The sequence below is a fragment of the Podarcis liolepis genome, assembly GCF_965112155.1.
Source record: "Podarcis liolepis genome assembly, chromosome: 1".
Classification (NCBI taxonomy): domain Eukaryota; kingdom Metazoa; phylum Chordata; class Lepidosauria; order Squamata; family Lacertidae; genus Podarcis; species Podarcis liolepis.
In genome coordinates, this window is record NC_139554.1 from 90,682,427 (window position 1) to 90,701,279 (window position 18,853).

General features: G+C 41.8%; 1 protein-coding gene across 22 annotated transcripts in view; it reads right to left on the minus strand.

The window, feature by feature from the left end:
• Positions 1-2,826: 2,826 nt before the first annotated feature.
• CLASP1 (cytoplasmic linker associated protein 1) overlaps positions 2,827-18,853 on the minus strand; it is a 160,572-nt gene continuing 144,545 nt past the window's right edge. For all 22 annotated transcript variants that reach the window (XM_083488423.1, XM_083488433.1, XM_083488422.1 and 19 more), the window contains 5 exons: positions 18,217-18,407; positions 15,745-15,873; positions 12,829-13,035; positions 6,857-6,973; positions 2,827-5,486 (listed from right to left, as the gene is read on the minus strand). In XM_083488423.1, coding sequence (XP_083344549.1) covers positions 5,400-5,486; positions 6,857-6,973; positions 12,829-13,035; positions 15,745-15,873; positions 18,217-18,407 — 731 coding nt within the window. In that variant the 3' untranslated portion in view covers positions 2,827-5,399. The remainder of the gene's footprint in view (positions 5,487-6,856; positions 6,974-12,828; positions 13,036-15,744; positions 15,874-18,216; positions 18,408-18,853) is intronic.

Genomic DNA, 18,853 nt, shown 5'->3' on the forward strand with positions numbered 1-18,853 from the left:
TGCTGGCAGTGCCGGATTTACGTATAAGCTAAACAAGCTATAGCTTAGGGCCCCACACTCTTGGGTGCCCCCCAAAAAATTAAAGGAAAAAAAACCTGGATGTACATTTCCAAAATAAATATTTTGATATGTGCAAATGGCTTTAGATACCTATTAGGTCCATAAATGACCATATAGCGTATATTCAACAAAAAAAAAAACAGTGACAATTTGTTGTTGCCAAAGAACAGCTGGATATATAAAGGGCCCCATTACTTCAGTAGTTTAGGGGCCTCATCAAACCTAAATCTGGCCCTGCATGCTGGCATGCCTTTATAAACCTTCCTTGGACTCTTAAGCATAGTAATATCAACCAGTTGATCAACTTTGGGGCAAAGTACTTAAACAGGTGGTCCCCACGAAACCTTAGGCTCTGTTGTATGAAACTGCTTACCAAGACCCATTTCATTCTCTTTACTGGCTTTGGCAATGAAACAACCTTATGGATGGCCTGTGTTGGGGGAGACCTAGCAAGAGAGGAAACCCTGTTGATTATTCTGGACCACTCAGAAAGGTTTTGATACTATCAGTCATTATATTTCCCTGGATTGGCTCTGTGGGTTAGGAGTTAGAGTGACGGGGGCTCCACTCAGCCCCATTTCACAAGATTCCATCTTTCCCCCTATGGTTTTTTTTTACATTTATATGAAGTTCATTCCACAATGAGCACAAGAGATTGCATTGTTGCACACTTATTACTGTCTCTTGTATTTTATTGCCTCCAACTGTTGTTTTCATTCATCTCTATTTTATATATACCGACCAGTTTTCCAAGATGCTTCAAACAAATCAAGTGGGCTCTAGCAAACAAACGTGTTACCCTTACAAGTGCCACAGACTTGTGATAATTTTTGCAGGAATAGATTAAGATGTGGATAATTCTGCAGTTGTTAAGTGTTGAAGAGTCTTTGTTTCCAACCATCAAATGTTGCTTTAGTTGTTCCAGTCCAGGGCATCAAGCAAGTCCTAACAGGTTAAGCACAAATAAAAAAGTATTTATAAGATATTGCTGGGATGGAGGAGGAAGCACACAGCTCTGAATGTTTAGTGTCAATACTGCATCAATCAAATAGAAAATGAAATATCAGTTTTGTTTCAAGCATATATTGACACCCAGTGAATATCTCAGTGCATGAAACAGTTCTTCTGGCTATGCTAAGTCAGTGAATTCAATATGCTTATGATAAGAATCCAGTCTTGTGCTCATGTCTATCTGGGCTAAAGCCCTAGAACCTGCATTAATGATTATCTATCAAGTAGTAGTGGGACGCGGGTGGCGCTGTGGGTAAAACCTCAGCGCCTAGGACTTGCCGATCGCATGGTCGGTGGTTCGAATCCCTGCGGCGGGGTGAGCTCCCGTCATTCGGTCCCAGCGCCTGCCCACCTAGCAGTTCGAAAGCACCCCTAAGTGCAAGTAGATAAATAGGTACTGCTTTATAGCGGGAAGGTAAACGGCGTTCTGTGTGCTGCGCTGGCTTGCCAGATGCAGCTTGTCACGCTGGCCACGTGACCCGGAAGTGTCTGCGGGCAGCGCTGGCTCCCGGCTTATAGAGTGAGATGAGCGCACAACCCTAGAGTCTGTCAAGACTGGCCCGTATGGGCAGGGGTACCTTTACCTTTATCAAGTAGTAAAACCCTTTGAATGTGAAAAGGCAAGAGTCCTGTGCAGGCATTCAAAAGTGACAAGCAAATTGCACGTGTGTGTGTGTGTGTGTGTGTGTGTGTGTGTGGAGTGATCCTGCCCTATGCCTGTGTAGTACACTTACTGCACAAGGCTTTCCATGGCTGCTCTGAAGCAAGTCCTGAATTCAGTAGGGCTTACTCCCAGGTAAGTAGGGTTAAGGTTGCAACTCATGTTGGAGGGTATGCTTGAAGGATGGCGGGATCCCCAAGAATGTGCTCTGCAGGGAGCTGGCTTCAGGCCCCAGGCCCATTGGCAGACTAACTCTGCATTACAAAGATGTCTGCAAATGTGACATGAAGGCTGGCAACATTAACCCCTCCATGTGGTAATCCCTTGCAGATGATGGCAGTGCCTGGAGACAATTTGTCAGGTTGCTTATCCACAGCAGTGACCAGATGATGAATGACGGCACAGAGAAAAGAAACGCCATGGTGCATCTGCAGCAGCACAACCGGACACCTTCATCTGTCCCAGCTTCAACAAAACATGTCTCTCAGGTACCATTCTCTATAGCCACAGCAAGTGCTGCAACTTTCCAACTGTTTGGTGCCAGCCCCCAAGCCGTACCCCTTCATTGTCTCCCAAGAGAGACAGATGCATGACCACATTTTTACATTATGTAGATCACATGGTTTGCATGTAGGGCAAGGTCAGGAAAAGAATTTCTTTAGCTCAAGGCAGAATTCCCATCTGAGCAACCTTCTGTGGGTCACATTCTGAAGATGGGCAGAGCCAGAGGCAAAAGTGAGCAATGCAATGATTTTGCCTTTGTACAGTAGAGTAATTTCTACACACCTGTACACCCTTCTCTTCTATCCTAGCAAGCAAGGACCAATATTAGAGTTTCAGAATTTCTATAAGCATCTCAGAGCACTGAGAGGGCAGAACTTGGTGCCACAGTCATGATCCTGCTCTCTCCCAACTATGAACGTCTGGACAGGGATACACTGCTACTATAATGGGTGTACCCTTGGACAGTGTCACATGTGTGGAAATAAATGTGATTTGGGGTTTAAAAAATCGTGCTTCAGTGCTGACAGTTCATCTTTGAGGTCACCTGCTTTCATGACCAATTTGTAGTGCAAAGAGGCTCCCATAAGGACTTAAATTTAACTGTCATTTATTCTAGGGCAAACTCAAAAGGTTTCATTTTATTTTTTAGCAAATTCTATCATGTAAATGTTAACATAAAAACATCTGTACACTTGCCATGATACACTCAAAAGTGAAACAAATAAGATATAAATACAGATATGGATGTAACATGACAAAAGCGCCCAAAAAAAGAGAAATAAAAGAAAATAACCAACCCAAAAATAGAAATTAAATACATGCGCGTGAACACTGTGCCAACAAACTCTTTTCTGATGGCTGACTGTTTTGAGTGGCTTTATAAGCCCATCCTTCCCATTTAAAACATTATTACTGTTAGCAAAATCCTGCTGCATTCTACAAACATTTCTCTGTTGTCCTTTAATATGAACTATTACACTTGATAAATAAAGGGTCTGGGAGGGTGGTAGAAAGAAGATTTATATGACAACGTTGCAAGTTACATTACTTATACAGGTTATTGAGAAGCTACTAGGAAGCGATAGAAAAGGTCTTGTGTTGTACTGTAATCCAGGCAAGCACACATAGTGTACCTTTTAAAAGGAAGCCACATGCCTCAGTCGATGCAGGACTATATAAGAGACCTACAGTACTTCAGATGGTGTGAAAGGGGTTGCATTGATTTGTTTGCTCATGCCCTGGGACGCTGGCACCCCACTGGCAGCATGTACATCTCCATCGAACCCAACCCAACAGCAGGCAGGGTTGTTCTGTGCGGATTCTCAGATATGAAGGTCTGGGAAGAGGAGGGAAATGGGTGCGGGGCGAGGGAAGGGGGGGATGAGAAGATGGGGAAGAATACAAAGAAAAAGAAACCTTTCTTTCAAAAGGTCTGAAAAGTTAAAGCCCTGCGTAAGGAGGCAGCAAGTAAAAAGGCAGCTGCAGACATTTGGACAGTGCTGAGAAAAGGTGGGAGCCCTCCGTAATCTGGCAACTAAGCGCCAACATCATGCAGATTTGTCTTCACCAGCATGTATGGATTGGTAGCCAAAAGGTTCTTGTGCCTGGAAGAAAACACTCACCCCACCCTCAACTGTATAGCTTTAAGAAAGCAGATTGGTGCAGATTGGGTACTACCTAGCCCTTTGAGTACTACCCTAATGAAACAGAGTCATATCTGAAATACTAAGAGAGAAGGGAAACAATTTGCTATGTACAGTAGACACAAAACAAGATTATAAATAAAATCAGATTGTGTGGTTGTTGGGAGGTGGGGTGACAAACTCCTGGAGTACTCAAAGGTTGGGGTGGGGAGGTGGCAACAGAAAAAGTGTCACACTAAGGAGCATTGGTTGACAAACGAAAGCAGTATTTTATTAAGAAAGGAAGGCCTGGTTATCTGAGTTGCAGCTCCTACAAAAGCCAATCGAGGTTTGAAAAGTACAAATTTCATACTGAGGATTGAAGCAGCAGCAGTAGTAGCACATTTCACATATCTTTTCTGAGAGATAGGTTGTCAGTTCCTTTGACAGTGAGTGTTGATACTTAACCAGTTCAGAGATATTACAGTGCATTCACGCTCAGTGCATACTAACAGATTTCATAAAGCTAGATAAAATTATTACAGAAGGAATTCAATCCCCAGCGAATACTGTAACAGAATAGAGTTCCGTTTTTTTTAAATAAAATAAAATAAAATAAAACACCATGAAAAACAGGGTAGGAATGAGTTTTGTCAAGTAAGTAGAACCTCCTCTGGAGTAAGAAGTCAAGACTATATCACAGCATATAGCTTTGCTTTCTTTTTTTTTTCTCACTTTGAAAAAATGTTTCTCAGCATGTGCTAAAAATAATAATCAGATAATTGAAACATCTACACAGAGGCGGGTCTTAAATGGGTTATAGTAGGGTAAGTGCATCTGCCCTATATAAACAGCACCATTGCAAGTTTGCTGAGATCTCCCAGGGAATTTCCATGACCGGTGTCACTCAGATGATGGTACTATACAATTTGATTGTGTTGGTGTTTCCCCCCCGTAATAATTTTAAAAAGTGAGTTGAGGGGCCTAGTTTCCTTTCCTTTTTTTTAAAGAATGTAGGGCTTTCTCCCAAAAAACCCAAGTGAGGCCATTCTAAATTTTAACCTCATCTCTGAAACAAGGACACATTCCTGAAATTAGAGGAACAAGAGGAACTAGTCAAATGTTTGACCGATACAAGCACAACCTAATAAAAAAACCAAGGTCTGAATCCAAGAAGTCATACTCAAGGTAGATCCACTGAAATCAATTCACATGATGAACTTAAGCCCATTGATTTCAACGAGTCTACTGTAAGTATGACCCCCAAAACGTCAGTGGATAACTGCAGTGTGTTTAACCATGGTGTGTTCTATCGCCTTTTTTTTTTTCAAATGAAGAAGACTGCAACCCAGGCCTTGCTTCCTTTACATTCAGTAACAATAATATCCTACCATAGAAAGCTTTTAAAAGGACTAAAAATACTGATTGCAATAAATATCTGCATGGCCTCCATCAGCGGGTGGAGCGTGCTGATGAGGGGAGGGTCTCTGAGAGGCACAGCTGATGGCTTCTATGTCTACAGGCATGTCCAAAGATCTCCATTAACTGTGCGTGGAAACATCTGAAGATGAGCTGCTGTTGCTGTTGGTGGTCTGGGCCCTCTTTATGTACAAGTTGAGGAGCTTCATCTGAAAGAAAGGAGACACAGTAACACCACTCCTCCTCATTAATTTGCTTCCAGTTCAGAATGGGTCTTTCACAGTGCAGTCCTATGTGTGTCAGCCTGGAAGTAAGTCCCACTGAGTTCAATGTGACTCATGGATCCCTGACTTTAGTGTAAGCACCCAATGGTTGTAATTTTCACCAAATTTTCTGTTTTACAATTTCAGATAAACATTTTACAAACTTTAAAATATCCAGTGACTTCCCCCCTTCTCTTTCCATGGTTCATTTTACATATCATACATCCCTGCATATTTTACTATAACCATTCAAATCAATTTTCCACTTTTACATCCATCAAAAATTGTTTACTCTGTTGAATTTATCTTATGCTGGCAGCGTTTTAGCTGTTCACAGTTATTTTCCATATATTCAATAAATGTTTTCCAATCTTCTTTAAACGTATGTTCTTCTTGCTCTTATTCTATATGTTAAATCTGCAAATTGTGTATATTCTGTCAATTTAAGTTGCCAATCCTCTTTAGTTGGGACCTGGCTCACTTTCCATTTGGGGCTAACGAAACACGGGCTGCAGTTGTTGCATACATAAATAACCTTTTCTGACACCTGGGAATTTCAGTTTGGATTATCCCCAACAAAAAGGACTCTGGGTTTTTTTGGTAAAGTAATTTTAAATATTTTTTTCAATTCATTATAAATCATTTCCCAATACCCCTTTACCTTTTTACATGTCCACAAGTGGAAGAACGTTCTCTTCACTTCTTTACACTTCCAACACTTATCTGATTCTGTCTTAAAAATCTTAGCCAACCTACTCAGAGTTAAGTACCATCTATGAATCATTTTCAAATTGTTCTCTTTCAATGAATAGCAGTTCATTGAAAGGTGACTGAGGATTTTTTTTTACTGTCGTATGACTTTATTGCCAATGATTTTACTTTCGTTTTTTATGACGCATAGCAAATTTATTTTATGAGGCAACTAATAAAAAAATAGAAGAAAATGGCTGGCCCCTGCACAAAAAGAATACAGTGGAGGAACATATCAACTTGCCAGGCCCATTCTGTCACTTTGCCATTTTGTGTGTGCCACAACTATTGATTCCTCCCAAACGCTGCTGTGGCTGAGCAAGGCCATTTTATATTATAGGGGACTCTTTTCTGGGCTAACATATATGGCAGATGCTCCTTCATCTTGAACTAGCCGAAATACACTCTTGAAAGGCCAGTAACCAACTACATATATGAGTGTGCAGTTCCTGAATGTTTGTGAAGCCAGCAAAATGCTTGGGAACAACTGCTCCTGATTTTGCCTACTGACTGTGCTTAAAGTTGCAGGAACTGCACGTGTTTCAAAATCAAGAGGCCGCACGTACCTTACTCCCAGTGAGCTGTGCAAGGTGAGGCTTCAGTTCTTCACCAATAACAGAATAGATTGCCACGAGGCAAAATACACTGGCTTTGCGAACACTGCTTTCTGTGTTGTCATAGCCCTAGATGGAAACAACGAAAGGAGTCATGAGAATCAAAAGGTTTCTTCACAAGTTGTCTCTTCCTTCAGGGTTAGGAGCTAGTGGAGTGGGTTTGTTGTACACTTTCAAATGAGAACAATTAAAATATGCAGGGACACAGAGAAACCTAGTCCCAACACAATTATTATTATTGTTTTTTTTAAAAAAGATAATTTTCAAGATAGCCTGCAAAAGAAAATCATAAAGCAAATATAAAACAGATCAAACAAGCATTGTTACAAGATTTCTCCAACCTGGAAGGGGGTTCCCCTTCTCTCCTCCCTTCCCTTGGAAACTGGCATGCCCCAAAACTTAACAGAATAAATAGGAAAAGTGACATATGGCTTCAAGAACTGCATAAGCTCTCCATAGACAGCAGGTTACCAGCCTGGCTCACAGTTGCCCATGGGTCACAGGAAAGAACTGGTAGACCCAGCACCCAAGAATCCCCCTGCATGCAAGGTTGGGCTCCTACTGTGGGTTTATTAGCCAAGGACTGGGCAGCGGTCTGCTTCTCTCTAGTACCAGTTAACCCTTCCTTAACCCATCGAAATGCAGGTTATTCAACTTCAGGAAGCAGCCTTTTCGGTAACGAATTCCCAGAAGGCTGAGTCATCCTTGCCTGGGACAGGGAAGGCGTTCCTATATTTGCATTTGTAAAAGGAACATCAACTTGTACAGAGAAGAAGGTTAACCTTAAAAAAACACCAAAAACCCAAGAACGAATTCTGACCAATAAATTGATTATGTTATAATACGCTAAAAATGGTTTTTTGTAAAAGAAAAAAATTCAGTGATATAGAACAGTGCACTGAAAATTAAAAATAAAGCCACTCGGTGAAACCTGCAACAAAATCTTGCAGTGCGTTACTACACCCAGTCACCCATGTCCTTTTCCAGGACACTCAATTCAATTCCTGCTCCCCACTGTTTTTCATCCCATGCCCCATCCAGACATTTCTATTCTGTGGCCCCTGAGCCTGCTCAAACCTCACTTGCCTTTATTTGGTGTGTGTGTGCAAGAGAGACAGATTGCTTCCTCAGGTTTTCCCCTTTAACTCCCCCCCCCAGCTTCTTTATTTTTCTACGTTTTCTTTATACTTCATAGCATTCCTTCTAACAGTGAACCCTGGTGACAAGTGCTGGCTGGATTACAATCAAAATAAGTCCCCCCAAAAACAAGAGAGGTATTTGCATGCTTCAGGTGGGTGCTGTATGAAATGCAGTTTTGCGAGTGCTTTGTTTCCTATAAGACAGTGCCTGTAACATCACTAGTGCCAAAGAACACACCGCCTCCCTCATAATATGCACACCATTTGGGGAACACTACATTTTAGCTTTTAAAAAACTTTTACTCCTATTGAAGCAATGTGCTTTTTCACTGCATCACTCACACTGCTCAACAACGAATAGCATCAAGCTAATGCTATTTGAAGAGCTCAGCCACTTCAAAAAGCCATTGCTTTTTAAAGATTTGTGATTTTTTACCAATAGAGGAAACCAGCTGTGGGGGGGATTTAAAAATTGTGGTCTCAACAGAAACAAAACATTGCAGAATGATGCCTGGATCGCACACAGCAACTGAGTCACAGCTGTGAAATTATTGCACTAAAATCAGCTTCTGGAAAGGCCCTGGCAGAAGGACGGAGCTTTTGGTCTGCTTGTGCCCTTGGCTCAGAGTGACCTCTGCTGGGAGAAGGCTACAACTATCTTCAGACCATATTCCCACCCCTTCTCCTGTTGCCAGACACTAAAGGGGAATGGTATTTATGAAGCAAGACTAAGGCAAGAATCCTCATAACAAATGAGGCAGAAGTATAAAAATACCGGTGTTATTTCTCATTTCTAGAGCAGGTGTCTAATTAGGGTTAAATTCCTGGGCCCTGTTTCCAGGCTGCAATCAACTTTTTGCTCCTTGATTTAGGACAGATTCAGATGACCCACTTGGTAGGCACTTAGAATCCTATTGCCCGGCAACTGAAACTATGCAAGAAGGTGGTCATCTGTAGCCGTCAACCATTTGGTTAATATTGGCCTTTTAAGATTCTCTCCCCGTCTGAGTCAATGTAGTGCTGTAGCCAGAAAATGACAAACTGGCCTCAATTGAAGAAAAGGGCAGGCCACATCATGCTAAACAAGGGTGAAGTTAATTATAAATTAACTTTTTTATAATTATACATTTGACTTCATCTTGACAAGGTAATAATTTACTTGACTTATACAGCTCCGTGCCTTCCTTGCGCTATTTTTAAAACATTTTTATTCCATGAACTGTGTGAATATGATGAAACAGTATTTTTAAAATGACTGAGGAGAAACAACTTAAGTCACATTGTAAAAGATGCGACACAATCCAATGACTCTCCCAGGCACCGGGTTTCGCCTCGCCTTCTAACGCAGGTCTTGCAAAGAGAAGAAGCTTCTGAAACACCCAAGAAAGTTTTCTTTCTGCTTCACTCTGCTGCCAAAAGGGTCTTTTGGCTTTGGTACAACTCCTGAAGTTCTTTAGCCCTCCGCAGAACTGAACATGGTTATATGCAATAGCCAGGCATTATATGGCCAGATCTCACTGGAAGTGACACCGACTGTATGGCTTTAAATCTCTGTATGGCTTTAAATCTTAATGAGCAACACCAAAAGCTCATTGATTTTCCTCTCAGAGCAAAAGACACACCACACCTAGAGGAAGAATTCCAAGTGGGGGCAGCTCTCACCCTAACCAACACGACCCTCCAGACAAAAACAAGTAGAGAACCTGGGGAACAAATCCAGATGGGGAAGTTCACTCAAATGCACCACCTAACTTAACTGCATCTTTGAAACATTAATGAACTCAAAAAAGGGAGGTATTCAGTCCAATGAAAAGGCTGTTTCAGGCTGCTGGGAAGCTATCACAGCTCTGATGAGAACTGGAATCCAACAACATCTGGAGACACCCCTTCAACTGGACTGAAGGCTTCATCTCAGGAGTTACGGGGAAACAGATAAGGCCAACTGAATGAATGAACACTTCAGGGCTAAACTGTATATTACACATAAATGTGTATAACAAAGACCCCAAGGGTGGCTGTTTTTAAAAAATTAAAAGCAGCCTCAGAGGTTGCCGTGTGAAAGGAGTGGCGGGGAGCATGAGATACTTAAACTTCTCATTCACAGGCCAATTTTCAAAGTTGTCCTTCCTGTGGTTTTGATTTTTTTTTTTAAAAAAAAAATCACCTTCACAGCACATATTTGCATGTAACAGTTCAATTTGCCTCTTAGGACACAACGGGAAATGAACTGTAACCTCCCCAAGGCACCAGCGCCTTTGTTTTGCAAACCGTGTGGTGTAGTAAATCACTCATGAGAACTTGGGAGCTCAGAAAGTGTGACCAACATTTACAAGAAGGCAAAACTTGCCAGTTTCAGTGTACTGATAGGTGAGAGGGGAGAACACACAGTCCCGTTTTCACAACTGTCTGATACCAGGAATGAGGGCAGTTGTGTCTGTGATACACATCAAAATATTGATTCAACCAGGGTGGGGGAGAGAGCCAGTAGAGCATTTTAAAGCAGCACTCTGCTTTCATGATGGTTATGTGCCATCTGAGGGCACAAAGGTGTGGAAGAACATTGCCGCAATAATCTTTCAAGCAGAGAGTCAGCTGCGCAGAGGGAGGAAGAACCTCTGTTTCTGAATACGCCTTGACATCATGTGCGCCATACAACAACCGGGGAATGCTGAATGCGTCAGGTGGAACTCTGCCAGAGTTTCCTGCTTATAACGTGGTTCTTGTCCGCCTCAAACACATGGCTGTGCCTCTGACTTTGTACCAGAAAAAACGTGTCTAGTAACTTTCAGAGGAAAGAGAACCCATAAAACGTAGCTGCCAACTTCGCCATGCTATTGGAGGCTTGGGTCAAGAGAACACAATTCACTTGGGCTGATATATTCTTATTATACTCATAAAAAAACAAAACCCTAATTATAAATATGGTACTAATCTGAATTGTTCAGGAACCAAATCACAAGAGAACCTTAAAATGGCCAAACAAAAAAACTAAAAACATTGCAGGCCAGACCCTATAAGTATCTCTAGCTAAATAATTCCAAATCATGGGCAAAACCAGAAAAAGTCCTCCAACTGATTTTATTTTACTTTTTATTTCTTATTTCTTTAAAAAAAAAGCAACCAGGTTGCCCTGAGGTAAGGAGAAACAAAGTCATGAGACCTGCCTGACCTATAGCTCCCAATGGTGGTTCCAGCTTACTGGCTCCTCCCTCAACCAACTGCCATCTCAGGCTACTGGCTGTGGGAGGGTGGGAGAGAGCAGATGAAAGAGCCTATCTTCAAATAATCTGAGAAAGCGCCAGAAAATGATCAGGCGGGAGCATATATTTAGACATCAAACTATCCTGTGAGATGTGTGAAAGGCAACAACTGCAAACGAACTTTTTTTTAACCATAGCAACCTTGTGTATTCTTAGTGTTTAAATTATCTTTATGGTATGCTGCATGGATAAGTGATTCATAACACAGCCAATAAAATAAGTTTCTTCCAGTTTTCAGAAACTTTAAGCAGGGCTTATCCAGTAGATCGTAAAGGAGAGGGAGAGAGTTCAACAGGGGCTCTCTTAAGATATACAGGACCCAGACTGTATAGGAGTTGCCAATGCGATGCCTTCCAGGTAATGCGATGCCTTCCAGGTATTGTGGACTACAATTCCCATCATCCCTGACCATCTGCCACACTGACTGGGGCTGATGGGCCACAACATCCCTAAAAAGACTAATAGAAGAAAACATAGTTCAAGAACATACACTGTCAAAGCTAAACCAGGGAGGTGCTATATAGCTGAGTGAGGGTTTGGGGGCAAGTTGGGACATTTAGAATAGGTGTGGGGAACTACGAATCCCATTGTACCTAGTAGCTATTGACTGTACTTGCTGGGGCTGATGGGAGTTGTAGTTCAGCAACATCTGGAGGCAACACACCTGCCTTAGATCCATACCCCCTCACCCTCTAGCGCGCACACACCCCACCGCCCCACTGACTCTACTCATAGCACAAAATCCACCCAAAGGAAGCAACTGTTAAGGAAGCCCGCTTCAATCAGCAAGAGTTGCACCTGGCTCAGGAGAGGCTCACGTAGAAGCCATAATAAAGGTAAAGGTACCCCTGCCCGTACGGGCCAGTCTTGACAGACTCTAGGGTTGTGCGCTCATCTCACTCTATAAGCCGGGAGCCAGCGCTGTCCACAGACACTTCCGGGTCACGTGGCCAGCGTGACAAGCTGCATCTGGCAAGCCAGCGCAGCACACGGAACGCCGTTTACCTTCCCGCTGGTAAGCGGTCCCTATTTATCTACTTGCACCCGGAGGTGCTTTCGAACTGCTAGGTTGGCAGGCGCTGGGACCGAACGACGGGAGCGCACCCCGCCGCGGGGATTCGAACCGCCGACCATGCGATCGGCAAGTCCTAGGCACTGAGGTCTTACCCACAGCGCCACCCGCGTCCCCAGAAGCCATAATACTCTGCATGGAAACAGAATTTTAAAGCCACAACAGTGCTAAAAGACAAAAGAGGCAGATTCATTTTTGCCAGAGGGATACTAGAAGACAGAACTAAACTGACAGCTAGCTCCATATATACTCCAAACTCAAAACAACAGGATAGAAAACACAACCTGAAGAAAGAGACAATGCATGTGTTTTATAAACGAGGAAAGTCGTTTTTAAAAAATTATGCATATATAACATACAATGAGTAGCTCTTACTACCTGCCATAAGTCAGAAGAAATGTTAAATAATACTTGGTTTGTGCGGACTAAATGCGTTCATTCAGGGTAGCATACCTGCAACAGACCAGGGATGATGTCTTGAAGAAGTTGATGCAAAGACTCCTTTGAGATCCTCTCAATGACTTTAGTTTGCATTTTAATAGCAGCCAGATTGATTGGATAGTCAGCTGTCTGAATGATGGGGCACAGCACTTTGATGCACTGCTCAGGGTGGATGGAGCTGGCCAGAGTGGAAGCGGCTTCCTCAGCAGCTCTCACAACCTAGAATTTGGGGGAAAGGGGGGGGGGGAGAGATTTACATTTTACAGATTAGTACTGCACGGAAAACCCATACATTTCTATATCTAAAACTTAGCATGACCCAGCAGTCCTCTAGAACTAGGTTATTGTACTGATGTTAGAGACTGCGTTTTGAATCTACACACGTAGTAGATTGGTGATAGTCACAAAATGCGGTTTTCTGTATTGCCCCAACTGCAATAAAACATGTCTCTCTTGTATCGGTCTCTACAGCCACAGCAGGTGTTGTAACTCTTGAATGGTTTGAGTTTACTCCTGATGACACTCTTGCCTTGTGTCTTGAGACACACAGTTGCCAACAATGCTAGACATGGCAGGACCTTCCCAATTTTTTATTTTAATGCTTATGAAATGTACCAGAAGAAACAAACACTGCAGGATAATGTATAGCTGAAGGTAGCATAAGAAGAAAGGTGGACCTCACAGCTTTCTGAAGCCACTGACTTATCTTAGGTTTGTATACTCTGTATTTTGGGGCTTGAAGACAGCCCCAGATATGCTATGTGTAATGAATTTGTTATGTTACTGTTTGAGGAAAAGCAAATTAAGTTTAGGTATCTTTATGAGACAAAATGATTTGTTTGATCCATCCTCTCCACATCTGAAGCAAATTTATTAGGCTGTATGATAAAATAATGTATGATAAAAAGAACCAATTATGGTTTCAGATATACACTAATTTGTTCAATATTATATTTTCCTCAAGTTAAGATACCAGACCTTTTAGTACCAGTGTGTTTTCCTGCACTGTCACACTGTAACATGGTTAATATAATTCTAAGGCTGTATATACATTTACAGTGGTGCCCCGCAAGACGAATGCCTCGCAAGACGGAAAACTCGCTAGACGAAAGAGTTTTCCGTTTTGGAGGTGCTTCGCCAGACGAATTTCCTATGGGCTTGCTTCGCAAGACGACAATGTCTTGCGAGTTCCTGCGGGTTTTTTTCCTTTCCCCCCTTTTTCTAAGCCGCTAAGCCGCTTATCAGCTGATCCGATCAGCCGATAAGCTGCTAAAAGCCGCTAATAGCGCTAATCTGTCAATGGGCTTGCTTCGAAAGACGAAAAAACCGCTAGACGAAGAGAATCACAGAACGGATTCTTTTCGTCTTGCGAGGCACCACTGTATTTTGTACATTTCACTGTATAACAACTAAGATTGTTTGCCACACAAATAGGACAAAGTAATATGAAGGTTTAATGATTGTACGTGCATTTTTTTGCTTAAGAAAGTGCAGACTGTTTGGTATATGTTTAAGATTTTGCAAAAATACACATTAAAAATAATTAAATATTTTGGTAATTCAGATATCTATAAATACCCATTCCTGTAAGGATGACAGGTACATTCATCAGAAACAATGGCACCCGTAATTTTTACAAGTGACAGAACTGAAATATTTGACTTGCTTTTTACTTTTAAAAAGGGCAACTATTTTAGCAAATTCCACCAGTTCAACATGAAGGTGAAGTGAAAATCCATAAATCCATAGGAAAAAGGAATTGGAGGACTGATTCTCACCCACAAAAGGTACAACTAAGCTAAACATACATACTGAGCTCTTCAGTACTGAGTCTATAGCTACCTTTCTTTGCACTTTCCACAACTGTGATGAATACAACCACCCACAAGATATGCCTGCGCACATCTGAACACATACATTGATTTCTGGAGCGGGATGCATGTCTATACTTATTGATAGCTCAAAAGTTGGTGCTTCATATATTCACAAATGTACACAAGTGGCAATGAGAGCATAAGAGTTTGAAGCAATTTAAGCACTATACATAATTTTGATACTCTGTGACACAATTGTACAAAAGTGTTTTAGACAAAAAGGGAAAAAACCGGCGGAGAAAGCTTTGGGATATGACAAGCTTTCCCACTCACTTGTGGAGGTGATTCGGGGAAGAAGAAGGGGAAAGAAAAAGAAACCAACAAGGGCACAGAGTCAAGGTGAATCAAAAAGAATGTGTGCTTGGGAGATGCCTGCCAATAAAGGCACTCCTTCAGAACAAAATGTTTTGTCCAGCTGCTTTATCTGGAAATCAGTTTACAACTGCTGTTAAATACTGTTACAAAAAAATGAGTGTCATGTGGAGACTCTGGTTCCAAGAAAGTGTAGTACAGACATGCTGATTTATTAAACGGATTAAATATTTTCTGGTCCTCCTTTTTAAGACAATCTTTACACATTTTGTTCCCATGTTGCTTGCTTAACCGGATAATGCCACCTTGTGCTTCAAGCTATAATCCTGCACGGGTTACATGGCTGTCTCCTGTAGCCTGGTTTGCCTATTACTCCCATTTTGCGGCCAAGAATCCTATTCCCACCCCACCCCCATTTCTCTATAAAATGCCTCAGATGTTACTTTAAAGTAACCCTACAGTACACAGTTGTACTCAGAGTTGACCCCCTGCTATTAATCTCCATTAATTTCAATGAGTCTACCCTGAGTAGTATTAGCATTAACCACCACCCATTCTATTTTAATACTTTTCCTTGGCATTTAGGTCCCTGTCTACTACAATTCGTTTTATGTAGAACAGGCACAGAAATATGTCAGCCTTTGAAGTTAAGCTTTGACCATTAAGAGGGCTGAGATGAGTCTCTTGCCAACAAGCCCTAGACAACAGAGCTTCTCCAGCAGCAACAAAACAGCCACCTCACCTCTTTGTGAGAATCTTTATGTGCTTCCAGAGTCTTCATGATAGTTAGTTCAGCATAGTTCTTAAACCTTGCAGGCTGGTTCCTCAAGATTTCTCGCAGCACCCTCAGTGCCAAGGCCCTTATTGAATGCTAGATCAAAAGCAGAAGCACATGTTGAAGAAGAGATCATTTAGTTTTTCAAAATGACTAGCATAAAGTGTGTATTGCTAGGACTGGCACAGTTTCTATTTTGGGGAGAAATCTTTTAGACCAAGAAAAGGGGAGCATTAGGGTTATGAGGCACTTGCTTAGCAATGAGGATCCCTCAAAACCACACATCATGGGTCTCAACTCATTTGCAAAATTCAGTTATATATCTGAGAACTAGGTAAATGCTACCTAACAGTGAGCAATTTATATGCAGAATTATTATATTCTGCTTCTGTGTCTGTTAACCCCCCAAAATTTAAAACATTTGAACAAAACACAAAAGAATTATAATCCATAACACTGGGTGGGTGGGGAATAACTTGACATTTCATGTACCTTTTAGTTTCTGAGCTGTCACCATGCTCTTAAATGTATTGACTCAAGTATAAGAGGCAGATTCTGTTTTAAAATGAAGGCTGGGATTTTCTAGATTCTATATTCTGTGGGTGACTTTATCTCAGCTACCCATTGTTGAGAATCTCAAGAAGAGATATGCAAAGTTCTGATCCTGTATGTTTCTTAAATGCATGTTAATACCAAAAATAAAATCCAATACATTGCCTACTGAAATTCAGTTAAGATAAGTTTGTACTCCTCTTGTCTCACTGCATTCAGAAGAGCTACAACTATTGTTAAGCATAGCAAACCCAAGTACTGTTCTATTTTATATTGCAATAAATCTATCCAGCATTTCTATCACAGTTCTTGTCATTTGGTGTACTTCCACCCCAGCTTTGCCATTTACTGATGTTACAAACAAGAATGCTAGGAACAACTGCTCTAGTTATATAACTGTTGAGTTATGCTTTTGGATGACGGCCATTCCAAACAGTGCCTACGGTTTCAACAGAGGAGCACTGAGCTTAACTTGCTCCTGGCTGAACTTTTTCAGTACATCTTGATGCTTTGAGTATTCACCTGCTCAGTTCACAGGCTAGAACATGACTCATACCCTGAATAAATCTTCTGACGCATCTATGACAACAATAACTGGTAGACACTAATAGCAAACAATAACTGGCATGCAACAAACTGCTGCTTTCAGAATAATAGTTTGATGGCATTTCAAACAGGTAAAACCATGGGCACTACTTCAGATACTTCATATCAACTGAGTAAATGTTCAGTGGTGAAGTGCTAGTGTTTCAGTTTTTATTTTGTGGTGGTAGGCCAGGGGGTGGGGGAGATGGAAACCAGCCGGCATAATATTGAATGCTGTCAGTTATTTGCCTGTGAAATGTAAGCCAAGGGCCTTTGTAAGTTCAGACCATATCCTCAAGTGCAACAAACTAAAGTCTGGCTACCTTTGGTTTACCTAGTTGCTGTATTATACTGCTGTCAAGGCAAGCTGGGTGACACCACTACATTTTGCTCAACAACTAAGAAATGATTCCATTGATTGCTTTGGTACAGTGCTCAGAAACCCAAAGGCGATTGGTAAGATGTGATGACCAAACTGAAAATTTCAGAGGCTGGAATGTCCACTTCCTCTCATAAAACAAGAAAATAGAACGAAGGATAATGAAATTTCTATTATTCTATTTGTTTCATCATCTCATTCTTGCAAACTGACCTGGTGGCTTTGCTGAAGGGCAGGATAGAAATCTTTTAAACAAATGAAGTTATGGCAGTAGCAACTGTGTTCACCCAAAGGGCAACAATGATCACACAGTGCTTTTAAAAGGCATGGCTATTCCTTAGTGCTAGCATTCATAACCATCCATGTTCATACTGATCTGCCCCTATTCTCTCAGCTTCCTATCTAGTTGTGTGGGCAGCTCCAGGTCTGAGGGAGCCCTGGGTAAAATGCCCTCTGGTGGGATCGCCTCCTCCAAAAGGCTTACTTGGCAGCAGGGGTGGCAACCAGAAAGGTGCGGAGCAACGCTGGGGGCTGCCAATTTGATTTCACATCTTGCCCCAGAATGAGGCTACTTTGAAGGCATTACAGGAAATTTAAAAAGCAGCGAGACTCAACTGTCCAGTGCTGCTCAGAACACATGGATAATTTTTTTTTTAAGGGGGTGGGGGCTGGAAACCAGATTTGGACCATTTTTTTAAAGCAGTCTGAGGTATTCTGGAGAAGCCCGTCCAAAGCAGCTAGTTCCAGTTTCTTTGAATTTCTGGGAAACATTAATGATAGCAAACCACCACAGTATTGCCACTCCATCTAAACAATAGCCACATATAAAGGGAAAACATCACCCTTTGGCACCATTTGCTGTAGAAAATGTGTGTCACCTGAAAGATCCCTAAAAGATATTGGATCCTATGTTGATAGCTTACATCTTTGTCTCCAAGCGTTTCCAGCAATAACAGCAAAATGGTCTTGAAATGCTCCTCCCAAACTCCTAGGTTGTCTTCCCTTGTAATCTTCAGTAGCTCAAAAAGGGCCCCTTTCCGTTCTTCTACCCGCTCATTGTGGTTGGATAACTCTTTTAAAAGATCAGCTACCAAATCAGAATGATCAATGGGCACTGAGAAGGGAAAAGGAAAAGCACAATGAGGACAAATCAGAACCTACTGCTGCAAATGGTTGAGGATAAGACAGATTCACATTGTTTCTTCACAGCGTCTATAAATATGATTTATCTCTCATCCTTTGGCTACAATACACGTTGATCTATAACATTAACATACTTAGGGAGCAATTCAGTATTGCGGTTGCAAATGTTCTTCGGTCAGTGCAAACCATTCTGCTAGCCTGATAGAATAATCTCCCCTCTCCTTCCACTTTGAGCTGTTCTGGGGGTTCATCAAGTCAGACCATTGGTCCATCCATCTTTGCACTGCCTACAATGGCCATAAGAGGCTGTTCATGGTTTCAGGCAGGAGTCTCTCCCAGCCCTACCTGAAGATGTGAGGGGTTGGCTCCACAATGTTCTGCATGCAAAGCTTGTGCTCTATTACTGAGCTGTGGCCC